Here is a 26,633-nt window from a genome sequence, read left to right as displayed (position 1 = left end):
CTCCCGGTAGCAGAATAGAGCCCTGGGGAAGCAAAAGGAAGGTAAGTATACGTATCTGTGAAGCTCTGTAAGAAGGGGAACCTGTTGCTTCAGCCGGCATGGGAAAATGCATTTAGAACAAGCCTGCCGCTAGGGAAGTTTGAATAATCTCAGTTCCTATCCCGCATTCTCTGTTCCAGGTCAGTGCATACCTAGGTAGCGTAATCAGAAAGACTCCTTCCCCACAACCTGCATCTATAACAAGTAGTTTCTATGATTCTGCAATCACAGGTTCCCTCTAAAGAGGACCTTATGCCTTATTTCATCAACTCATGATATTTATTTTAGGATTTCTCTTCTATAGAATCTCTGTTTGTCATCTTATCTCCATCATTTAATAAAGTCACTTCATTTCTGTTAATCAGCACACCCACACCCCCTGCTTTGAGTGATGTTCATTCAGGGGAGTGGTGTAGGAAGTGGTTTTCACAGAAGGGGTCTGGCAGAGTGAGGTAGAACAATGGCATGCTGGAATAATATTGTGGAATGGACACTTTAGGCCTGACTCACCTGAGAATCAAAACGTATGTCTAAATGGAAAAAGAATGTCTAAATTGTCATCTTTGGCAAATAAAACCAATTATTTACCCGTGGGAGTGGGGATTTTTTGGGCAGGCTTGACACCAACATAGACAGAGTAAAAGTTCAACAATTTTATTAGAACATGTTAAAATGACTGGTACTAATATACAGTCAATAAAACCAAAACCGATACAGTGGAATGGATAACAAGCATCTTCATAGCAATGTGCATCCTAGTACAAAGCATAGGTAGTACAAATGAACTCCATATCACCTCGACGCGTTTCAGGTTACTTTCCTTTCCTCAGGGGTGTATGATAGGGAGATTGCATACATTAATTTGATTCTGCCAGTCTGAGGTGAAGAGGGACTGATGGCCATAAAACAATGGCCGATGTGTGTAGATGTTAGGAAGGCCCCACTAAGATGATGCACACCGCAAAGAAAAAGGGGGGTAGGGAGGAACCAAAAATAGTGCCACCGTATTATTCCACAAAGATCCCGTTTAACACCAGTGGTACGGATGTGCTGTGGATGCTTTCTGTATTAACCACTTGCCGACCGCCGCACGACTATCTACGTAGGCGGTCAGCCCCTCACAGGCAAAGTGACGTAGGTCTACGTCGCTAGCCTGTGAGGGTCTAGGGAGCGAGCGCGCGCCACCGGCGGCGCGCTCCCGCGCATGTGACCGGCGGACCCGATGTCCGCCGGTCACTCTGCGATCGTTGGGGAGAGAGGGAGAAAGTCAGGCGGCTTGTGTAAACAAGCTGCCTGTCATTCTCCCCGGTGTATGAATGATGATCATACGGTTCTACTATGTAGAACCGTTGATCACTGTTCATACATCTCAAGCCACAGCCAATCACAGTAGAAAGCACGCCCCTAGGGACACACATAGCCCCTCCCTCTCAAAAAAGTTAACCCCTTTACTGCTTCAATGTCGCAGTACCGCAAAAAAAATCGCAGATCGCCGCCATTACGCGTTAAAAAAAAAAAACAACAAAAATGACAAAAATCTTTCCCGCTTTTTGCGATTTTTTTTTTTTTTTTTTTTTTTTTATTTTTTTTTTTTTATTTTTTTTTTTTTTACCAAACATAGGTAGCATCAAACAAATTGGCCGAAAATGTTATATTAACCACTTGCCGACCGCCGCACGACTATCTACGTCGGCGGTCAGCCCCTCACAGGCAAACTAACGTAGGGCTACGTTGCTTGCTTGTGAGGGTCTAGGGAGCGAGCGCGCGCCCCCGCTCCCGCGTGGTCACGGACCCCCCCGCGCGTGTGACCAGCGGACCCGATGTCTGCCGGTCACTCGGCGATCGGCGGGGGAGAGGGAGAATGTCAGGCAGCTTGTGTAAACAAAATGCCTGTCATTCTCCTCGCTGCAAAGACACTGATAAAACGGATCTGGTATGTAGATCCGTTGATCAGTGTCCTTACAGCTAGAGCCACAGCCAATCACAGTAGAAACCACGCCCCTAGGGACACACACAGCCCCTCCCTTCCAAATAAAGTTAACCCCTTCACCACCAGTGTATTTTTACAGTAACAGTGCATATGTATAGCACTGATTACTGTAGAAATGTCACTGGTAACCCCAAAAGTGTCAAAAATGTCAGTCAAGGGTCCGATCTGTCCGCCGCAATGTCGCAGTACCGCAAAAAAAATCGCAGATCGCCGCCATTACGCGTTAAAAAAAAAAACAACAAAAATGACAAAAATCTTTCCCTTTGTTAGTAAACGCGATAACTTTTGCGCAAACCAATCAAAATACGCTTTTTGCGATTTTTTTTACCAAACATAGGTAGCATAAAACAAATTGGCCGAAAATTTTTAAAAATTTTGATTTTTACATTTTTTTTTGGGGGAATTTCATATAAAAAAATGTGAAAAATATTGCTATTTTTGCAAAATTGACGCTCTTTTTTTGTTTATAGCGCGTGATCAAAAAATCGCACAGGTGATCAAATACCACCAAAAGAAAGCTCTGTTTGTGGGAAAAAAAGGACGTCAAATTCGTTTAGGTACAGCGTCGCACGGCCGCGCAATTGTGCGTTAAATTCACGCAGTGCCGTATCGCAAAATACCCCCTGGTCGGAATGGGGGTAAAATCTTCCGGGGCTTAAGTGGTTAATGTTTACATTTTTTTGGGGGGGGAATTTCATATAAAAAAATGTGAAAAATATTGCTATTTTTGCAAAATTTACGCTCTTTTTTTGTTTATAGCGCATGATCAAAAAATCACACAGGTGATCAAATACCACCAAAAGAAAGCTCTGTTTGTGGGGAAAAAAGGACGCCAAATTCGTTTAGATACAGCATCGCACGACCGCGCAATTGTCCGTTAAAGTCACGCAGTGCCGAATCGCAAAATACCCCCTGGTCAGGAAGGGGGTAAAATCTTCCGGGGCTTAAGTGGTTAAAGATTAATCTAAGAGTCCGGGAGACAGTATGTCAGCTCACACTATTGTAGAGCTCCTAGGTGGGATCTGATCCCTTGCCCTGATATGCGGTCTCCCAGAAGTAGCTTGTCTGATTCCAGCCGTAGTGTCCACTAACCCCTCAGGACTTAGATTAATCTTTAATACGGAAAGCATCCACAGCACATCAGTATCACTGGTGTTGAACAGGATCTTCGTGGAATAACACGGTGGCACTATTTTTGGTTCCTCCCTACCCCCCTTTTCCTATGCATCATCTTAGTGGGGGCTTCCTAACATCTACACACATCTGCCATTGTTTTATGGCCATCGGTCCCTCTTCACCTCAGACTGGCAGAAGCAAATGAATGTATGTAATCTCCCTATCATACACCCCTGATGAAAGGATAGTAACCTGAAACGCGTCGGGTGATATGGAGTTCATTTGTACTACCTATGCTTCATCCTAGGATGCACATTGTTTTGAAGATGCTTGTTATCCATTCTACTGTATCTGTTTTGGTTTTTTATATTGACTGTATATTAGTACCAGTCATTTTAACATGATCTAATAAAATTGTTTAATTTTTACTCTGTCTACGTTGGTGTCATGCCTGCCTAAAAAATCCCCACTCCCACGGGGGAATAATTTGTTTCAGTCAACATTGGGATGTTGGCAGACTGATACCTGACTCTCTATTGGTGAAACTTCTATCTTTAGCAAATAGAGTATAACAGAAAACTGCATAAGTTGCATCAAAGTAATTTATGAAATACATTACAAAGGTGGAAGTTCATTTTTATCGTTCTTGTTTAGCTACTATGTATTCCTAAAGCAGAACTAAACTGCAAATGCCCTCTCTCGGACATCCGTGAGGTCTCCCTTCAGTGCCAGCATCTTCTCCCTTACTTTTTCTGGGTGCTAGGGCTTCGACTGTCTTGATTGGTCAATGCAGGATGACATCACTTCCGCCTACTTGCAGGAGTTCATTCATCCTGCCATTAATACACTGTGCCAAGAGTGTAAACTGACCTGCACATACTCAGCTCAGTGTATGTTATACCTGAAGGGTTTCACATGTACTGTTTCTTTAACCACTTAAGTCCCGGAAGATTTTACCCCCTTCCTGACCAGGGGGTTTTTTGCGATTTTTTTTTTTTTTTTTTTTTTTTTACTGCGTGACTTTAACGGACAATTGCGCGGTCATGCGACGCTGTACCTAAACTAATTTCACGTCCTTTTTTTCCCGCAAACAGAGCTTTCTTTTGGTGGTATTTGATCACCTGTGCGATTTTTTTTTTTTTTTTTGATCATGCGCTATAAACAAAAAAAGCGTAAATTTTGCAAAAATAGCAATATTTTTCACTTTTTTTTTTATGAAATTCCCCCCAAAAAAATGTAAAAATCAAAATGTTTTAACATTTTCGGCCAATTTGTTTTATGCTACATATGTTTGGTAAAAAAAATCGCAAAAAAGCGTATTTTGATTGGTTTGCGCAAAAGTTATCGCGTTTACTAACAAAGGGAAAGATTTTTGTCATTTTTGGTGTTTTTTTTTTTTTTAACGAGTAATGGCGGCGATCTGCGATTTTTTTTTTTTGCGGGACTGCGACATTGCGGCGGAAAGATCGGACCCCTGACTGACATTTTTGACACTTTTGGGGGTACCAGTGACATTACTGTAGTAATCAGTGCTAAAAATATGCACTGTTACTGTAAAAATGACACTGGCAGGGAAGGGGTTAACTGTATTGGAGAGGGAGGGGTTAAGTGTGTCCTAGGGGCGTGCTTCTAACTGTGATGGGACATGTCTCCTATTGTAAAAACAGAGATCAACGGTTCTACATAGTAGAACCGTCTGATCTCCATTTTTACACCAGGGAGAATGACAGGCGGCTTGTTTACATAAGCCGCCCACCTTTCTCCCGCTCTACCGACGATCGTAGTGTGACCGGCGGACATCGGGTCCACCGGTCACACACGCGGACTCCTCTGTGAACGAGCCCACTATTGGCTCAAAAGCCAGTGACAGGCTAGCGACGTAGATCTACGTCACTCTGCCTGGCCGGGGCTGACTGCCGCAGTAAATATACTGTGCGCAGTCGGCAAGCGGTTAAGGCTGGCTCCACCCAGGAGTGATGACAAGGGTCAAGGGGCAGAGTGGCCATCTTCGAGACATGTAAGAGATGCATTGATATACAGAGCTGTCCTGTAATGCATGTTGTAGTGTACAGTGAGTCCTGAATAAACATCCGTTGTTCCAGACCAGAGTCCTGTGTCTCTCACAACACGGAGAATATAACAGTGTATATTCTACAGAACACTGTGAACAGGCAGGTAACTGCAATAAATTGTCTGCTTGCTTGCTGTTTTTTTTTTTTTTTTTTTCAAATGCACACTTTTTATTTTAACTAAAGTGTAATGAGTTAACAGAGAGCTGCACCTTCATATCGCCCTAATAACCCAAAGTGATGTGAAAATATATACACTATATTACCAAAAGTATTGGGACGCCTGCCTTTACACACACATGAACTTTAATGGCATCCCAGTCTTAGTCTATAGGGATCAATATTGAGTTGGCCCACCCTTTACAGCTAAAACAGCTACAACTTCTCTAGGAAGGCTGTCCACAAGGTTTAGGAGCGTGTCTATGGGAATGTTTGACCATTCTTTCAGAAGGGCATTTGTGAGGTCAGGCACTGATGTGGATGGGAAGGCTCACAATCTCCACTCTAATTCATCCCAAAGGTGTTCTATTGGGTTGAGGTCAGGACTCTGTGCAAACCAGTCAAGTTCCTCCACCCCAAACTCGCTCATCCATGGCTTTATGGACCTTGCTTTGTGCTCTGGTGCGCAGTCATGGTGGAACAGGAAGGGGCCATCCCCAAAATGTTCCCACAAAGTTGGGAGCATGAAATTGTCCAAAATGTCTTATAATGCTGACGCCCTAAGAGTTCCCTTCACTGGAACTAAGGGGCCAAGCCCAACCCCTGAAAAAAAAAATCCACACCATAATCCCACAAGGTTTAGAAGTGTCTATGGAAATGTTTGACCATTCTTCCAGAAGCGCATTTTATAATTCATAAGTCTCTGCTCTAATTCATCCCAAAGGTGTTCTATCGGGTTGAGTTCAGCAACCTCTGAAACAGGTTTTAACCTCTGCCACTCTTAAAACAAACAAACAAAGAAAAAAGGTTTTGTCTTCAGAAACACTATAAGGGCCTGCATTGTGGGTGTCTCATTTTTTTTGTCCGTTCACATGCTGCCTTTTTGTCTTCCAGATTATGGATGCGTATTATGAGAAGATACAAGCTCCCAACGGCAGCGGTGCCACTTTTCTGGCTGTGTGTCGTGGAAAGGTGTGTGAAACAGCCTGCTTATTGAACTACTGAGACAGTTCAAAAAGCATGCTGTACTAACGCCCCTGTCTATTTTCAGGCTAGCGAGGGCTTGGATTTTGCAGATGCCAATGGCCGTGGTGTAATAATCACAGGACTTCCTTTTCCACCAAGAATGGACCCTCGGGTGGTCCTGAAGATGCAGTTTCTGGATGAGATGAGGAGAACAGCGGGATCAACTGGGAAGGTACTTGTAATTTCCAACGTTTAGATCCCTGGTGCCTAGGGCTGCTATTAGCAATCACGGGCCCCATACAGCCTACCTGACAGTAAATTACATATTTACTGGTCCCTTCCCCCGCTCTCTATCCGTGTGTGCCCATCGCAGCTGGTGGCAGGAGAGGAGGGAAGCCTGGAAGCTCTGTGGAGGAAAGGGGCACACGGAGGGGGGGGGGGGGTCCAGAGAGCAGATAGAGAGGGCACGTGTTATGACCAATCCTCCTGCACTGCAGTTGGAGGGGGAAAGAAAAGGAGAAACTGGCAGTGCTGCAGGAGAAGGCAGAAGAGGAATGGTGTCTGCAGTAAAACAGTACAGCCGACCCTCCTCTGCAGGTCCCCGGACCCCCCTTTTGAACTTATGGGGCCCGGGCCCAGTACAGGAGGGCTGGCTTATCCGCAGCCCTGCCAGTGCCCAACCTGCGGCCCTTTGGTATATGATGTGTGACCCTCGGGCCTCAGAAGTATGTAGTGGGAACATTGATTAAGGTAAAAGCATTGATTTCTACTAGCCTCGTGCAACAAGTTCCCATTTTTATATTGTATTCTGTAGCATATCCACAGCCAACAATCCTGTCAGCACTTTTTGACCCCAATTTTCTCCTATTTGGTCTGCAGTTTCTGACAGACCTTTCAAGCATTACATATATTGAACATTATTGTGGCCCTTAGGTGACGTAAGGGAGGCATTCAAAGTCTCTTTTCGCTCATAAGTTGATAATCACTGGTTTAAATGATTACAATGTGAGATCATCAAAAAATACCTGATTAGTTGACTGTAATCTCTTGCCCATGGGTACCTTTAAGAGACCCTGTTCCATCACCCATTATAGGCAATGTTCAGGACTGTTCATAACACATACTGAATGCATTAGAAAATGGATCTATCCTCATCCCTCTGCTAGCTTATATGGACATATGAGGAAGTAAAAGACCAGCATTCACTGTACATCTGTGACAGAAACTCCATTTATGTTTATTAACAATATAATTTGCAAAAAATAATTATAAAAAAAACAGGGTAAATCCCAAATGTAGCAAAAACATTTTTTTTGTAGTTTTGAAAGAAATGGAGAAGGAATAAATCCCTTGTCATGTTTGTACTGCATTCCCCCCCATTAAAGGTTATTTCCTCTCACTTCTGGTCAGGACAGAACGTGCTGAAAAACCTCAAATGTAGGGACACAGATTGCAACTATTTTTTCTAATTTTTTTTATTCCAGACCAACAGACAAAATTCCTTCAGCATGGGGGGGGGGGGGGGTGGAGGGGATGTCTTCTCTGGTTCCCAGGCCCGTGAACTTCCCTGGTACAAGACAAATGGGTCCACAAAGTCATTCAGTCTGGCTACAAGATCGAGTTTCGCTCTTGTCCCCTGGCAAGGGTCTTTCCTTCCAACTTGCGCCTGTCCCTGGACCGCTTACAGGGTTTACAGGGCTCTGTTTTGGGGCGCTACAAAACCTGTTGCTTCAAGGGGTGATTGTCCCGGTTTCCGATTTCGGAACATTTCAGGGTTTTTACTCAAATCTGTTTACAGTTCTCAGGAAGGAAGGCAAGGTGCGTCCAATTATGGACCTCAAGGCACTGAACTGCTTTGTGCGGGTGCAGAAGTTCAGGATGGAGTCCATTCGCACGGTGGTGGCATCCCTGCGTTGGGGATTTTCTTGCCTCTATCGACATCAAGGATGCTTACCTTCACATTCCAATATGTGCCAGTCACCAGTGCTTTCTCTGCTTTGCAGTGGGAGAGGAGTATTATCCATTTGTGGCGTTACCCTTTGGTCTCGTCTCTGCTCCTCTGGTCTTCACAAAAGTGTTAGCCCCAGTGCAAGCTTTGTTAAGCCAACGGGGGATCGCTGTACTGGGCTACTTGGACAACCTCCTTCTGCAAGCGGTGTCTCCTCCTGCTCTGTTGGACAAACTGGAAATCATCATGCGACCTCTGTGGGAGTTTGGCTGGACTCTGAATTTCCAGAAGTTTGCACTGGTTCTGTCCACAAAGCTGGACCATCTGGGTCGGACTCTGGACTCTCGGTCTTGGAAGGTCACAGTGCTCCTTCCTCTGAACAAGCTCCAGAAATTGCACGCTGCAATTCGTCTCCTGCTGTCCAGCAGATGGTCATCCCTCCGGACTTGTATGCGTGTCTTGGGAATGATGGAGTCTACCTTAGAGGCGGTTCCGTTTGCACAGTTCCATACGAGGTCCCTGCAAAGTGAGATCGTGGTCAAATGGGACAAGACTCCGCAGTCGGGAACAAAGGAGTCCCTGGTATGGTGGCTTTGTTCTGGGAAAATTCTTCCTCCTCTTGGACAGTGATCACCAGCTATGCTAGCCTGTCCGGCTGGGGAGGCATCCTCTGCAAACATTCTGCTCAGGGGATCTGGACACTGGAAGAGTCCAGGCTTCTGATCAATGTATTGGAACTCCGAGCGATCAGACTGTGTCTGGGCCATTGGACGGATCATCTTCAGGGATGTCCAGTGCGCATTAAATCGGATAATGCCACGGCCGTGGCTTATGTCAGTCACCAGGTGGTCACAAGAAGTGTCCTAGCGGTTCTGGAGGTAGCCGGCATTCTAAGGTGGGCAGAACGGCTCGTTCTAGCCCTCTCCGCCATACACATTCCCTGGGTGAAAAACTGGCAGGCGGATTGCTTCAGTCGGCAGGCAGGCGTTTGACCAAGGGGAGTGGTCCCTTCTTCTGGAGGTGTTTCATCAGTTGTGCCTCCGGTGGGGCATCCCAGAGGTGGATCTGTTGTCATCTCAGTTCAGCAGGAAGGGATTCCGGTCATCTTAGTGGCTCTGGACTGGCCTAGTCGGGCTTGGTATGCCGATCTGGTGCAGCAGGTCGCCAATGTTCCTTGGAGGCTTCCTCTCGCGGAGGATCTGCTGTCCCAAAGATCAATCCTCCATCCTGCTTTACAGTCTATGGCTTTGATGGCTTGGCTGTTGAACGCCAGGTGCTGAAGGATAGTGGTTTTTCTGAGTCAGTGATTCCTACACTGTTCAAAGCTAGGAAAATCTACTTCTAGGAAGATCTCCAGATGCTTCTTTTGGCTGCAAGCTTTTGCAGGCTGCTGTTTAGAGGACCTGATACTCTTTGATGGTGTATTGTTTTTTTCAGGTGGGCTCCAGTGGTTTTGTTTGAGCCCCTTTTGCCTGGTTGGCTACTGTTTAACTTTGGGATTTCTTTTTGCTGTTCCCACCCCTCACTTTTAAAAAAGGCTTTGGGACATGCCAATGGTTATGAGGATCAGTAGCTGTGTCCGTCAATAAACAAACGAGAAGATGGGATTTTTGACTTACCGTAAAATCCCTTTCTCTGATGTTCATTGACGGACATAGCACTCACCACTCTGTGGAGTTGTAATCCTTCTGACACTGCTTGTAACTAAACGGAGTACCTATAGCAGAGAGAGGGAGTACACCCCCTTGAACTGCCCATAGGCGTAGCCATATTCTTTTTCTGCCTAGTGCCCTACTCCTCTAGGGGGCAGTATAACCCAATGGTTATGAAGATCAGGAGCTGTGTCAGTCAAGGAACATCAGAGAAATGTATTTTTTGGGAATTCAAAAATCCCATTTCTCTGAAGCTAGTAAACTCCCCAGCATGTTATCCTATGTGTCTTTGCACACATAGGGTTTAATCAGCAGTTTCTGGCGTATCAGCAATTTCTGGCGTTTTCTGGCTGGAAAAAGTCCCCAGCATTAGTGGGTTTTAAGTGGAGTTTTTCATCTGTAAAAATGCTGCTATTCAGCCTTTATCAGCATTTTTACACCCAACATTACTGGCTTTTTTATAAGGTCCAGTGTGCATGAGATCTTAGGGTCACAGGGACAGGAAGTGAGGTTAGATCTCCCCAACTGGGTTATACAGAGTAATAAAAGCTTGATCTAAATATTTCCTTTACCGAGTCTGTCAAAGTTGGCTTTGAAGTTGGCTTAAAAAATAAAATGTTCTCCTTTTATTTTTTTGTTAATTTTTTTTATTTAGAAATTGCATTGAGCAGGTTCAAAATAATTTCCAATAGCACTAGGCCGAACATGGGTCGTAAACATACAAAACAGTTGCAATTGGAAAGAAGATTCATTTTACAAGGATATCCGTTTACAAAAGAAACTAAAACATACGTCCCAATTAAGAGACACCAGAAACTATAGACACAATATGCATAGTGTAAGAGTTGTACCACTAGGTTTCAGTCGGTACATTCAACGTTCAAAGGGCATGAAGACTCAAGACTACCTAGAATTCTTTAAATACAGCACAGTAAACCAGCTCAGCTCAATGACCATTTCACTTTTAAATTAAAGAGACTTTGTCAAAGTGTGTTTGCAAGAGACCCCTGATTGACCTTGCCAATGTACATCCATTGCTCTTCCTCCAGTGCAGTGCAAAAAACAGTGTTGGCTGGTGTCAGATGCTAAGAAGAGCAGTGAAGTCACTTTGTTGTCATATGATGGGCCTTGGCTGCCTGTGCACAGACGCTGTCTCTTTAACCTGATTGGGCAAGGTGACGATGTCCCTTTTTTTTTTTTTTTTTTTTAAAGCCATTCTTTAATTAAATGATAATATAATTTTTAAGCAATCAGATAAGTGTTGTTGTACCTTCTCTCCTCAGTACTTGTCTGGGCAGGACTGGTATCGTCAGCAGGCTTCACGTGCTGTAAACCAGGCCATTGGCAGAGTCATTCGACATCGGCAAGACTATGGAGCCATCTTTTTGTGTGATCACAGGTAAAAAAAAAAAAATTGGCAAACCTATATTGTTGTAAATGCCACTCTTTTTGTAGTTCATCCTTTATTAATCTTCAATATTGATTGGGCTGGTGCTGCCCACTATGTGAATTAGGTTTTATATATAGAAGTAGAACACATTTAGCTCTATATGTATATTTTTTAAAATTTTCCCCATGACTTGTAAGGGTGGTACTAGTCAGGTCAAATTTGCCGTGGGCATGAAGATTCCCGTTCACAGCCTGTCTGCTGCCTATTGCAGCTCAAGTATGGGGCGGTGGAAGATGACAAAAATGTGGCTTAACTTACCTCCAACAGTAAGTCTAAATGAGGCTTTAATGTTAGCCATTTCCTCCAGATAGCTTAAAATATAGTATGCATCATTTCTTCTGCACTACATGTATAATTTACTTTTAAAAGCCATTCCTTCAGACAGGGGATTTTATGTGAACACCAATACCTGTGGATCAACCCTTTAGCCACATTTTATAAATGGGGCAGAAGAGACCTCTTATATTGGATCACGCCATCACGGGTACTTCAGTACAGTGAAATAACTCTCTCTAGGGCTCCATGAGTATCTCCTGTCCTGGTAATATCTTGGATAATTAAAGCTACTCCTTCCCAGAAAACATTTATTCTAGTGCGGTTTCACCACATATGTGCAAAGGTTCCAGGCGCATTGCATCCCCTACAACATAGGAGAAGGCATCTGTCCCAAACTGTCATGCTTTTGTCTGCATCGAGAAGCATCTCGCCAGTAGCTTAAAAAACATAGTTTTCAAGTTTACTGTAGAGAAACGCACCAATTTTAATATTTTCATCCTCTGGGGTGCAGTTAGTACCGTGTTCAAGTCCTGCTCCCACTTCCCGAAATACAGGTTTTTTTTAGGTTCCGCCTACTTTACAAGGATACGGTACACCCTACATTTACTGTGGGGCTTGCCAGCTGGGGAGCCAGATAGCTTCTCTATTGGCAACAGGTCGTCACCTTTGCATAATGCCTGAGGTAGTAAAGTTCTAATATTCTGAATTTGTGCGTACCTCCATTTATCCGGGGGGGGGGGCATTGTACCCCATTTTTGCCTTAATTCCTGAAGTGTAGAGGGGTTGATTTACTAAAACTGGAGAATGCAAAATCTTGTGCAGCTCTGCACAGAAATCAGCTTCCTTTTTTTTTTCTTTTTTTTTTTTTTTTTTTTTTATAAAGTTAAAAGTGATTGTAATGGAGGAAGTATTTTTTATCTTAATGCATTGAAGGCATTAAGATAAAAAAACCTTCTGTGTACAGCAGCCCCCTAATGCTTACCTGAGCCCATCTCTATCCAGCAATGTTACAGGAGAAACTCTGCTTCCTGGGACTCTCCTCATTGGCTGAGACAGCAGCTGGGCGCCATTGGCTCCCATTGCTGTCAGTCAAAGTCAGTGAGCCAATGAGGAGAGAGGTGGAGGGAGACCTAGCCGTGGCTTCGTTTCCTAATGGACACATGTAGCGTCTGATCAGGTGCCCCCATAGCAAGCTGCTTGCTGTGGGGGCACTCGTCAGGAGGGAGGGGCCAGGAGAGCCGAAGAGGGACCCGAAAAGAGGAGGATCTAGGCTGCTCTGTGCACACAGGAGGGAAGTATAACATGCTTGTTATTTTTAGGCAAATAAAAACGAGACTTTAGTATCACTTTATTTGAACAAGCTGTCAGAAGATGATTGGCTACCATGCACAGCTGCACCAGATTTTGCACTCAGATTCGTCCTCTGACGAAACGCGTAGGGCGGAGTCTTCGTCATTACGTCATTTCCGGCACCCGGAGCCAGAGCCGTGGAACACGGAAGCTTCCCGGCAAACAACATTACTGATCGCGGACAGCCTGCATCTCCACCTGTGAGTCACTATACGCATTTGTTTTGCATACATTTAGGATATGATACCAGGGGGTTTCCTTCTCTACTTTTTTCTTTGAGGACTATACAAGCTACCAAAGAATCAGAAGGAGCAGAGGAGCCCCTAAGCAATATCCCCCCAGCAAAAAAGCCATACCAGGTTGTATACAGGCTACGAAACCTAGCGGTCACGCTGGTGTCTGCAACCCGGAGCCTTCTCATTCATCTTTTACATTTGAACGGCTCTTTTATTTAATTTTTTCACCTCTGCTCACTGCAACACATATTATATAGTTTTCTTTGTAATATATAATCACTTTTAACCTGTTTTTGAGATCGGATGTATACTGCACTTGATATATTTTATTTGAAATAAAAGTCACTGCCTTTCTCAAATTTCGTGATTACTTTGCACTTGCACTTTGCACTGCATCCTTGCACTATTAAAGGTACAGGATATATTTCTCACTACAACCGGTCTCTGTATAAAAACTGTGAGTCACATGTGCACTTTATAATTCATATTTATTTCATTTTAAAGGCACATACAGCACTTTATTATTTATTCATTTTAATACCACTTCTTACGGTATTTATTTGTTCACTAAGTGCACCTAACTTTTAAATGGTAGCGCCGTTCACAACCCCACTTGCACACTTTCTATTCTATAAATCAAATGAAACTACCCAAACACCCTATCCTATATCTTAAACACATGCTTGGCTAGAATCCAGTAAAGTAGTGATTTACTGTATTTGTTATATGGGTCCGCTTAAACCCAGAAAAATTCCATGAAAGCGGGACTTCTCTCATGATAATAGTGATAGTAAATGCTATTTTCACTTTTTTTTTTTGTCCTTTGTTGCATCTCAGTGCTGCTGATCTCCTGCAGCCACTTACTGCCTATATGTACTACACTTGCATGACTGCATTGAATTTCTTAGGACGTGTTTCCTGATGGTGACAACAGTGAACAATGCCTGTGTAATGTGTGTTGTAAGATAGCCACTTGCGTAGTATCCATCAGAAAGCCCTGTGACAATGCAGGAGCACAATTGAAGACAGCATTGTGGAGAGGGTGGTAGTTTTCCATCCTCTATTGTGCATTATGGTACACTTATGGTCCATACACACTATAAGATTTTCTGAAGACTTTTTCCTTTAGACTTAACCAAAACCATATAATATGAGATCAAACCTAAAGACTTTCAATTTGTATGCAATCTGGTAGGCCCTTGCACTACATAGAAAAGGTAAATCTGAAGGAAAAAGTCTTCAGAAAATCTTATAGTGTGTATGGCCCTTTAGACAGTGCTTAGCCACTTCCCGCAAACCGACATACCTGTACTTCGGCTTGCAGCGGCAGGCATCAACCCGATACAGTTATTTTAGAGCCGGCGGTCGGCTTTTAGGAGATAACAGCTGATGCGGCTCAGCAGCCGCTTGGCTGTTATCCCGGCAAGTGGGATGGGACGTCCCCTCCCCCTCCCGTTGTCTTCTGTGGCTCTGCCCTTGTCTCCCGTCCCACCTGGAGACCCAAGCAACCAGCCGGCATGACCACCGGCTGGTTGGAGTCCCGAACAAAGCCGGATTCGGCTTTGATTGGGTCTCCGATGTAGTAACCCGGAAGCGACATCATGACGTCACTTCCGGTTTACTCGACTGCTAACAGCACCGATTTAAAAAAACTATCCGTATTCACAAATGCCAATTTTGGCATTTTTAATACTTTGATGTGCAATGGAGGGGTCTGGGGTCTTTTAGATACCCCAATCCCTCCATAAAGAGTACCTGTCACTGCCTATTACTGTCACAAGGGATGTTTACATTGCTTGCGACCGCAATAAAAGGGATCAGTTTTATTTTTTTTTTAAAAAACGGTGCTAAAAATAAAAAATTTAAATAAAATAAATAGGACATTTTTTTTTTTTTTTTTAAAGCGCCCCCATTGCCATGAGCTTGCACAGGAAAGAAAACGCATACGTAAGTCGCAAATGAAAATGTTGTTCCAACCACACGTGAGGTATCGCCGCGATTGCAAGAGCAATAATTCTAGAAAAAGACCTCCTCTGTAACTCTAAACTGGTAACCATTCAAAATTTTAAAGCGTTGCCTGTGGAGATTTTATAGTACTGTAGTTTGTCGCCATTCCACAAGTGTGCGCAATTTTAAACTGTAACATGTTGGGTATCTATTTACTTGATGTGATATCATCTTTCACAATATACAAAAAAAAAATTGGGCTAACTTTACTGCTTGCTTTTTTTTTAAATTGCAATGAAATTTATTTTTTTCCAAAAAAATTGCGTTTGAAAGACCACTGCGCAAATACCGCATGACAAAAAATATTGCAACGACCACCATTTTATTCTCCAAAGTCTTTGGTTAAAAATATATATATAATGTTTGGGGGTTCTAAGTAAATTTCTAGCAAATAAAGATTTTAACTTGTAAACAACATGTGTCAGAAGTAGACTTGGTCCTTAAGTGGTTTGACAGTGCAAATTTCTTTCCTGTAACCACAGGTTGCAGGAAAGAAATTTGCACAATTCCCCCATCAATACAGACAGTGCTGACAGGGGAATCCCTTCTGCCGAGCAATTGTCTGCTCCCGGCGGGGGCAGGAAGGTTAAGCCAAAAGACCAGTGATTATTGCTAGTGGCTACAGCAGACCGGTTGTACCCAAGTTGATCAATCAATTAACTTGGTACATTATCTGCCCACACACAGTTCAAATCTCAGCCAGTGCAGCAGGAATCCAGATTCGAACAGTCCATGGCCAGCCTTACCCTCTATTGTACACTCCTCCGAGGATGCAGCATCCATGCTCCCCCCTCATTCCAATGCTGACATCTTCTGCTGGTCTTCTTTCAGGTCTGGCATCTTTCAGCTCCACCAATGCGCAGCCAATGATGATGGAAGACCTGAGCATGTGTATTGGATTTAAAACTTCCCAGCAGGTTGTGCAGATTGTAGACTGAACTCCTAATGCACTACAGGAAGTGTACAAAAGAAAAAATAGAAATTGCTAGGTGCCAGAAGGAAGACATTTTTGGGCAGAAGGGACTTTAGATTCATTCATTCTATTCTTCCAAAGAACACTCTGCTTCCTAGTCATATTTATTTTGGGTCTTTAGTTCCTTGTTAATGCTGTAAAAATCACCTTGTAAGTTTTTTGCAATGCTTACTCTTGGTGGATCAGGTGATCAGATATTTCATTTGACTTCTTTCCTCCATCTATTTCCTCAAAGTTGACTGTGAAACAATATCTTTCTATTGGACCCGTCAGTCAGATGTCCTTCATTTGCATTCTGGGAACACAGATACAGTGTAGGAAATACCAATGGGAAATTGTACAGAACAGTTACACGCTCCTAGCTGTCACTTTTGCTTATTAAAGAACTGGTTATTGGTTTAGGTTATGCAGAAGATTTTCAGAAGTATCTCAGAAATTTATGTGAACTTTACAGGAAGTCTCCAGCTCCGAGTTTATGTAAGATATAAATTCTGACCCTGGGGGAGAGGTTTCTGACACACAACTTCCTGTAAGGCTTGCTAAACATATTGGGATCAATATTTTTCTCTTGCTCCTTCCTTTGTTGGCAGAGCCAAATGCATGTTTACATGCATTTGCCAAAGCATTTGAGGAATAAATATGGTTTGGATAGGGTGGGAGGGAGGCAAGTCCAGGCATGGGATATACAATACACGCTTTCTCTCACTTAGTCCACCGTCCAGATTTTCCCCCGCAGCTGTGTGTGTGTCTCTCCCTTCTCACTTCCCCATTTTCTATTTTGTTCATCGATGGACACCGCTCCTGATATTCATAACCATTGGGTATACTGCCCCCTACAGGAGTAGGACACTAGGCAGAAAAAAATCCTGGCTACACCCATGGGCAGTCCCAGGGGGTATACTCCCTCTCTCTGTTATAGCCACTCAGTTTTTTCTGCCTAGGGCGTAGGGACCTATTTCCTTGTTGGGATCTTTGGTCCTGGCAAAAGTTTTGTAGATAGAAATTTTCTTTCTCCTGGATTTTTTCCTGTGAGATCTACAATCAACTACCGGACTGGGCGATGGGCTGGATAATTGGATAATCTAGATCCAGTGGTCACCCCAGTCTGGCCAGCCAGTGCACGCAGATCTCAGCTCTGTGATAGGTCGGCCTCGACGCGTACAAGCGACTAGTTAAAGGCCTCGCGAGGTCGCATACGACCGGATCTCTGCCCGAGTTGCAGCGTTCCTCCTGGCCGACAGCCCCCCGTTTCGATGGAGAGGGGTTCTGTCTGGAGCAGTGACCATCTGGTTCCTGGTATAGTGAGTAGCTGTCCCCCCTCTCCCCCTGGAGGGTTTTGGGGTGGACGTGGGCCCCTCCTTGGGACGGTTGAACCCCTGGTTTCCCCTCCTTCCCGCAGGCACCCCCCACCCTGCCATATCCCTCATTCTGCCCCCTCCAAGCTGGGGCTATTTGGGTGGTCTGGCCACTTTCCTGTGATGGGAGCGGGGCGTTAACTGGTGATGGGGGCCAGGGGGGTATGCCGCCGGCGACCGGATGATCAATTGTGCGGACAGGGGGGTTGTACCTGATGGGGGCTCCTACCAGGCCCCCCCCCAACCTGCCTGGATCTGTCCTTGAGGCCTGGTCTTCCTCCTGGATCCCTGTATGCCTCATAGTGCCACGCGGGATCACCATTTTGTTGTAGCTTGTGTGTTTCTATACACTGTGGCCATTTTGTTGTGGTTTGCCATTGGAAATAGTGGCGGCCATGACAGTGGAGGCCTGTGGGCAGCGATTTCGGTGGTGTGAGCACCTCCTCCTCCCCTGGGGCTGACTCCTGAATCATTTTACTTCCTGATCGCCGCACGTGTGGTGCAGATTAACCTGGTGGCTTCAGGTGCCTGTTTCTGTGGGTGGTGAGTCTGGTGGGGTCATCTCCCTTTCTGCTGAGAATCGCTTGGTGCTTTGTGCCTGGCGACTGGGTGGTGCTGCCAGCGTGTCTGGAGTTTTCCCTTAGCAGTGCTTTACAATTTTTGTGCGGTCCCCCTGGAGACTCATGGAGTTTTTGGAGCACATTTCCCCACCAGATCCCCTCTCTGAGGCTGCTGGGCCCTCAGGGCCCCAACCATCCATCCATGCACTGACAGCGGTCCTGGAGTCCCTTGTGTCCCAGGTGGAGGTGGTTCGCGGGCGAGGGGTTAGCAAAAAGTGCCCCCCCCCTTCCCCGGCCTAATCGGTCTCATCTAATCCTAAATCTGATTTGGCCACCGCGGACGTGGGTCACCCTGCTGGGTCTGAAACCACACGCCTGGAATCCTCTGATAGTGAGGATGATTCCTCTATGTCTGCGACCGCACACAAGAAGGCGCTGGTGGATGCACTGATTGTATCTGTGCATGAGACCCTGAAGATGGAGGACGCAGCTGAAGCTGCCACGGAGGGGCAGGGGCCCTTTGGTACTAGCAAGCCATCCAAAGTGGCAAAGGTGTTTCCTCTCCCCGCCTATTTTGACAGAATTGTCGTTAAAGAGAGGGAACGACCAAGGCGCCCCCGTGGGGTCCCTAAGCGCTTTACTAGTCGTTATCCCTATGAGGAGTCCCTTCTTAAGAAGTGCACTGTGCCACTGGTAGTGGACCCCCCCGGTTTCCAGGTTGAACAAGGCAACCATGAAGGCGGAGGCTGTGGCCCGCAATATGTACACTCTAGCTGGTTCGGCAATGAGGCTGGTATTCACCATTGCCCTAGTGTCGCAAACTCTGACCGAGTGGGCTAAGCTTCTACACCATGACCTGGAGGGGGAACAGCTCCCACCTGCCTTTGCTGAGCTGGCGGACCAGCTGGTCTTGGGGCTGCAGTTTTTTGTGATGCCTCTTTGGAAGCGGCTCCCCTGATGGCTTGCCTCTCTGTTTTGGCATTGGTCCTTCGTGTGTTTTTTTGCTCAAGTGTTGGTGTGCAGATCAGACTTCCAAAAAGGCCTTGACTGATCTTCCTTTTCAAGGAGATTACCTGTTTGGAACTACCCTGGATGACAGCATTAAAGGTCTCGCAGGGGGTAAGAGTACTTTTCTTCTGTAGGCTACTAAGGGCAAGGAACCTCGTCGTAGAGGTTCTCAGCTCCTAACAAGTTTTTTCATCCCTTAGGGTCGACTGACAAGGGCTCGAAGCCTTTAGGGATCGTTTAGATCCTTCTGGAGGATCCAAAGGAACCTGGTCCAGCAAGCCAAGATCGGGCTTCTCCAGACCCGGGGACAAGGCTCCTTCTGCATGAAGGTGCGCCCTTACCAGTATCAGGAATGGGGAAGGGGATGTCTTTTCTGGTTTCCGGACCCGTGGACTTCCCAGGTGCAAGACAAGTGGGTCCACTAAGTCATTCCGTCCGGCTACAAAAGAGTTTCGTTCTTGTCCCCTGGCAATGTTTTTTCTTTCCAAATTGCGCCTGTCCCCAGACCGCTTACAGGCCCTGTTTGGAGCGGTACAAGACCTGTTTCTTCAAGGGGTGATTGTCCCGGTTCAGTCCTCAGAAAATTTTCACGGTTTTTACTCAAACCTGTTCACAGTTCCCAGGAAGGAAGGCAAAGTGTGTCCAATCCTGGACCTCAAGGTGCTAAACTGTTTTGTACTGGTACAGAAAGTCAGAATGGAGTCCATTTGAACGGTGGTGGCATCCCTGCGTCGGGGATTTCTTTGCAACTATTGATATAAAGGATGTCTTCCTTCACATTCCAATATGTGCCAGTCACCAGCGTTTTCTCTGTTTTGCTGTGGGAGAGGAGCATTATCAGTTTGTGGCGTTACCCTTTGGTCTTGCATCCGCTCCTCGGGTCTTTACAAAATTGCTAGCTTTTCTACCCCAATGGGGGATCACGGTACTGGGCTAGTTGGACAATCTCCTTCTGCTAGCGGAGTCTCCCTCTGCTCTGGTGGAGAACCTGGAGATCACAATACGAACTCTGCGGGAGTTGGGCTGGATTCTGAATTTTCAGAAGTCCGCTCTGGTTCCATCTACAAAGCTGGACTATCTGGGCCTGACTCTGGACTTGGCCTTGGCCACAGTGCTCCTTCCTCTGAACAAACTCCAGAAATTGCAGGCTGCAATTGTCTCCTGCTGTCCAGCAGATGGTCATCCCTCCGGACTTGCATGCAGGTGCTGGGCCGGATGATGTCTACTTTAGAGGCGGTTCCGTTTGCACAGTTCTATATGAGGTCTCGGAAAAGGGAGATTCTGGTCAAATGGGACAAGACTCCACAGTCGAGGAACGAAGGAGTCCCTGATATGGTGGCTTCGTTCTCTGGCGCCTCGTCTGGGAAAATTCTTCTTCCTCTTGTATTGGGCAGTGATCACCAGCGATGCCAGCCTGTCTGGTTTGGGAGGCATCTCTACCTTTGAGGGGGCTCTGTTTAACAGTTCCATACGAGGTCCTCGCAAATTGAGATTCTGACCAAATGGGACAAGACTCCGCAGTGTCTGGACAATCTGATCCGGCTGAGTCAGGGCACGGAGGAGTCCCTGATATGGTGGCTTCGTTCTCCGGCGCTGCGGCTGGGAATTTCCTTCCTCCCCTTGTAGTGGACAGTGGTCACCACGGATGCCAGCCTGTCTGGCTGGGGAGGCGTCCTCGGCAAGCATTCTGCTCAGGGGTTCTGGACCCTGGAAGATTCCAGACTCCCAATCAATGTCTTGGAACTCCGAGCGATCAGACTGTGTCTGGATCATTGGACGGTTTGTCTTCAGGGTTGTCTAGTGCGCATTCAATCGGACAATGTCATGGCCGTGGCTTATGTCAATCACAAAGGGGGCACAAGAAGTGTTGCCGGCATTCTAAGGTGGGCAGAATGGTTAGTTCCAGCTCTCTCCGCCATGCACATTCCCGGGGTGGAATATTGGCAGGTGGATTGCTCCTTCTCGCTGGCTTCGATCTTAACCATCCTTCAACGGGGGGTTGAACAGAAATTGGCCTTGTGTACCATCAAGGGCCAGGTGTTGGATTTGGCGGTCTTCCTCCTACGACCTTTGGCCACACACTTCCTGGTGCGTACCTTTCTCCAGGGAGTGAGACACTTGGTTCCCCCAGTGCGGTCTCCATTGCCACGTGGGGCCTCAATTTGGTGTTGTTGGTTCTCCAGAAGCCTCCCTTTGAAAACATTTGGGAGGTTCCCCTGCTTACATTGTCCCAGAAGGTGGCCTTTTCATTTGCTATTACTTCTGCGCGCAGGTTTACTGAGCTGGCAGCGCTGTCTTGTTCGCCTTACCTGGTGGTTTACAGGAATAAAGTGGTTCTTCGTCCATGTCCGTAGTTCCTTCCAAAGGTTGTCTCTGATTTGAATTTGAAAAAATAAATCGTGTTGCCCACCCTGTGTCACAGGCCTAAATATCCTTAGCAAATTGCCTTGCATTCCCTGGATGTGGTTCGGACAATAAGGGTGTACCTGGCAGCTATGGAGTCTTTTAGAAAGTCAGACTCCCTATTTGTCCTCATGGATTGACCTCGCAAAGGGTTGGCTGCTTCTGCTGCGACCATTTCCAGATAGTTTAGACCAGGCATGTCCAAAGTCCGGCCCGCGGGCCAATTGCGGCCCCCAGGCCGCTTTAATATGGCCCCACAGGTAATTTGGAAAAATCTATTGTGGTGGCCCCTGTGAATCCCAGAGCGCTGCTCAGGACCACTGGCATCTCTGGATTTTTCAACGCCCATGTTACTTGTGAATACACTAATGTTAACACCCACCGCCCATCCACACCAGCTTTATATCCCTTGCTCAATATGGCCTCAGACTTAGCCTGATAAGGGAGCACAGAAAAACACAAATACCTTTTGGCGCTAGTATGACAGGACCAGCGCCCTCTCCATGATACTGGCATAACACCTGTTTAGATTTGTCATCCATGTGACAAAATGGAAAAGTATGCCATTTGCAATAAACTTTGCATAAAATAAGTAATTTGCATTTAATTTTAATGGTCCAAAGAATGTCAGGCAAAATGGTCGGCCCTCACGCATGTTCACTTCATCAAATCTGGCCCGCTTTAAAAAAAGTTCGGACACCCCTGGTTTAGACAGACTGTGGTTTCAGGCTTATTCCATTAAGGGTCAGGTTCCTCCTTTCCCTGTTAACGCGCACTCTACTTGGGCCCTTAGTGCCTCCTGGGCCTTCTGTCATCAGGCGCCAGTGATGCAGGTTTACAAGGCAGCTACCTGGTCGTCTTTGCACACGTTCACAAAGTTTTATAAGGTGGATGTGTTGACATCTGCGGATGCTTCCTTCGGTCGCAAGGTTTTGCAGGCTGCTGTTTAAAGGACTTGGTCCCCCCTAATCTACATATGTGGCGCCGGACGCATGGAGTTTTGCATCACCTGATTAGAGCCAGAGGCTCTAATGGGCTTCAGCAAAGGGTGGACCTGGGGCGCAGAGCAGTGCTACCCGAGCCCACCCATTGTGTGACAATACCGAATGAAAATTCGCTATTGTCACACGGATCCTCCTCCTGGCCGAAAGGCAAACCCCATGCTATTGGCTGGGGAGGAGGCGGGAGTCGGGAGGACTGAGGAAGACTCGAGAAGGCGCCGCCACGCGGGGGAACTGAAGCTGCGAGCCGCCACTGATCCTTACGTTTGAAGGCACCTCCAGCACTCTAGCTGAGCTCCCTGGCCAAGACTACTATTGGGAAAATTGAGCAGCTGGGATGGAGTTTTCAAGGTAATGGCTATTGTTTCTCTCAAGACAGGCTGGTTCCCCACAGCTCTACCCTCTTCATAGGTATAAGCATGCTATTTCATGCAGTGAAAACATTCATGTTTATAGAAAAGTTTTTATCGGAAGATCATTCAGTGACTGAGTTGTACATGCATTACTGACAGGCATCTAATGTTTGTAAGCCGCTTTCAGGATAAGTCCACTTATCCATTTTGCCCTTTCCAGATGCAAACTTATGTCAAATCATGTCTGTGGTCATCTCTGTTTGGTTACATTATAACAGCAAATTTTCGCTGTACTGTCTCCTCCTGTGCATTAGCTTCATGTAGACCTCTGTGGGACCATCTCTAGCCTCAGGACATAGCCCCTAAAAATCGATGGGAATCTTCTGTGCAGGCACTAACAGGGCATAGATTTGGATGAACCAAACAGTGTCTTACATGATTTAGAGGTACAGTGCCTTGCGAAAGTGTTCGGCCCCCTTGAACTTTGCGACCTTTTGCCACATTTCAGGCTTCAAACATAAAGATATAAAACTGTAATTTTTTGTGAAGAATCGACAAGTGGGACACAATCATGAAGTGGAACGAAATTTTTTGGATATTTCAAACTTTGTTAAATAAAAAACTGAAAAATTGAGCGTGCAAAATTATTCAGCCCCTTTACTTTCAGTGCAGCAAACTCTCTCCAGAAGTTCAGTGAGGATCTCTGAATGATCCAATGATGACCCAAATGACTAATGATGATAAATAGAATCCACCTGTGTGTAATCAAGTCTCCGTATAAGTGCACCTGCACTGTGATAGTCTCAGAGGTCCGTTTAAAGCGCAGAGAGCATCATGAAGAACAAGGAACACACAAGGCAGGTCCAATATACTGTTGTGGAGAAGTTTAATGCCGGATTTGGATACAAAAAGATTTCCCAAGCTTTAAACATCCTAAGGAGCACTGTGCAAGCGATAATATTGAAATGGAAGGAGTATCAGACCACTGCAAATCTACGAAGACCTGGCCGTCCCTCTAAACTTTCAGCTCATACAAGGAGAAGACTGATCAGAGATGCAGCCAAGAGGCCCATGATCACTCTGGATGAACTGCAGAGATCTACAGCTGAGGTGGGAGACTCTGTCCATAGGACAACAATCAGTCGTATACTGCACAAATCTGGCCTTTATGGAAGAGTGGCAAGAAGAAAGCCATTTCTTAAAGATATCCATAAAAAGTGTAGTTTAAAGTTTGCCACAAGCCACCTGGGAGACACACCAAACATGTGGAAGAAGGTGCTCTGGTCAGATGAAACCAAAATTTAACTTTTTGGCAACAATGCAAAACGTTTTGTTTGGCGTAAAAGCAACACAGCTCATCACCCTGAACACACCATGCCCACTGTCAAACATGGTGGTGGCAGCATCATGGTTTGGGCCTGCTTTTCTTCAGCAGGGACAGGGAAGATGGTTAAAATTGATGGGAAGATGGATGGAGCCAAATACAGGACCATTCTGGAAGAAAACCTGATGGAGTCTGCAAAAGACCTGAGACTGGGACGGAGATTTGTCTTCCAACAAGACAATGATCCAAAACATAAAGCAAAATCTACAATGGAATGGTTCACAAATAAACATATCCAGGTGTTAGAATGTCCAAGTCAAAGTCCAGACCTGAATCCAATCGAGAATCTGTGGAAAGAACTGAAAACTGCTGTTCACAAACGCTCTGCATCCAACCTCACTGTGCTCGGGCTGTTTTGCAAGGAGGAATGGGCAAAAATTTCAGTCTCTCGATGTGCAAAACTGATAGAGACATACCCCAAGCGACTTACAGCTGTAATCGCAGCAAAAGGTGGCGCTACAAAGTATTAACTTATGGGGGCTGAATCATTTTGCACGCCTAAATTTTTCAGTTTTTTATTTGTTAAAAAAGTTTGAAATATCCAATAAATTTCGTTCCATGTCATGATTGTGTCCCACTTGTTGATTCTTCACAAAGAAATACAGTTTTATATCTTTATGTTTGAAGCCTGAAATGTGGCAAAAGGTCGAAAAGTTCAAGGGGGCCGAATACTTTCGCAAGGCACTGTAAGTATGTATCTAGGGAAGGGGAGGTTGAACTGGTTAGCTCAGGGGTGAGCAAAAAGTGAAAGTGCAAATGCTGTATTTTTTGCAGCCATCTGTTTTACACGTGAAAATGTATTTATCTTTTAAAGAGTTAGTACACCCAAAGGTGATATTTTAGTCATAGGTGCAGCCAGGTCCTTTTTTTCAGCAAAAAAAAGCCCTGGGTGCATCTTTATTGACTTCAGACTCCACCTGCATCATAATATCCAAAGACACTCAGCAACTCAACCACCTGTGTCCCAGCAACCAATAATACTACTACTAACCAATCCTGTTGTGCAGCCCCTGCACAAATGGCTGTCCCAGACATAAAAAGCACCTTGGGTCTAAGGTTTGGTCTAGAGTTGGGTTTTGCATGAAGCTTTCCCAGTGCATGCAAATCAACATGGTGTGAAATATTCAATCCATTGATACTGTGGGGTTGATTTACTAAAAAAAAAATAAAACTAGAGCGTGCAAAATCTGGTGCAGCTGTGCATGGTTGCCAGTCAGTTTCTAACTTTTGAATTAACTAGTTGAATTAAGCTTTGACAATATTATCTGGAAGCTGATTGGTTTCTATTGAATACTTCAGTAACATCTGTGTTCATATAGCATGTAACACTAAATAATGCTAGTATTGGAGGTTTACTGTGAACTTAACCTAAAAGTGTGGGCATACTTTAAAGAAGAATTCCAGGTATGGCTTCATTTCAGGCTGCAAAGCAACAAAATGTGATTATTTTCAGTGGTGGCTGGTACATAGTGGGTGCAGGGGCGCCCCCCCCCAGGCAGAAAGAGAGAAATAAAAAAAAGGTGTCCCTTTAATTGCAGCGGGCACCGGCCAATGCTGCTGCTATGGAGGGGGTGGGGTTTCTGTCCTCGTGCTTTTTTCTGATGCTTATTGGCGGCCTTTAGAATGTGCTCGGGGCGCATCTCTCTGCCACCTCTTGCCGTCCTGTGATTGGTGGCGGTGGGCGGTGCTTGGGCGTCACCGTCTGCCTCCCGCCTGAGCCGGCCCAGACGGCGGTCTTTTGTCTCAGCCAGCTTGCTGAAGGAGGACGCCGTCGATGTGTGAGAGGAGGAGAGAGGATCCAGAGCCTAAGCGTTCCCGTCCCGACTCCCAACCCCTGCTGCCTGCTGTGAGCCTCAGCCTGACTGTCTTCAGTACTGTAAGTGACTATTTAGTTCGCGTTTCAGCCAGAGGCCAGGGGCACTCTGTATTAACTCTGCATTGAATGGGGGCAAGCTGTATTAACTCTGCATTGAATGGGGGCACGCTGTATTAACTCTGCATTGAATGGGGGCATGCTGTATTAACTCTGCATTGAATGGGGGCACGCTGTATTAACTCTGCATTGAATAGGGGCATGCTGTAGTAACTCTGCATTGAATGGGGGCATGCTGTAGTAATTCTGCATTGAATGGGGGCATGCTGTAGTAACTCTGCATTGAATGGGGACATACTGTAGTAACTCTGCATTGAATAGGGGCATGCTGTAGTAACTCTGCATTGAATGGGGGCATGCTGAATTAACTCTGCATTGAATGGGGGCATGCTGTATTAACTCTGCATTGAATGGGGGCATGCTGTAGTAACTCTGCATTGAATGGGGGCATGCTGTAGTAACTCT

General features: G+C 45.6%; 1 protein-coding gene across 1 annotated transcript in view; it reads left to right on the top strand.

The window, feature by feature from the left end:
* Nucleotides 1–26,633, top strand: part of RTEL1 (regulator of telomere elongation helicase 1) — a 314,420-nt gene that overhangs the window by 126,160 nt on the left and 161,627 nt on the right. Inside the window, exons 21-23 of the mRNA XM_082271526.1 lie at nucleotides 6,268–6,345; nucleotides 6,425–6,571; nucleotides 11,223–11,338. Of these exons, the coding sequence (XP_082127652.1) occupies nucleotides 6,268–6,345; nucleotides 6,425–6,571; nucleotides 11,223–11,338 (341 nt within the window). The remainder of the gene's footprint in view (nucleotides 1–6,267; nucleotides 6,346–6,424; nucleotides 6,572–11,222; nucleotides 11,339–26,633) is intronic.

The sequence above is a fragment of the Pelophylax lessonae genome (assembly GCF_965119305.1).
Source record: "Pelophylax lessonae genome assembly, chromosome: 11".
In the NCBI taxonomy this organism is placed as follows: domain Eukaryota; kingdom Metazoa; phylum Chordata; class Amphibia; order Anura; family Ranidae; genus Pelophylax; species Pelophylax lessonae.
Note: the sequence above shows the minus strand (reverse complement) of the source record. Positions and strands in the feature narration are given on the sequence as shown.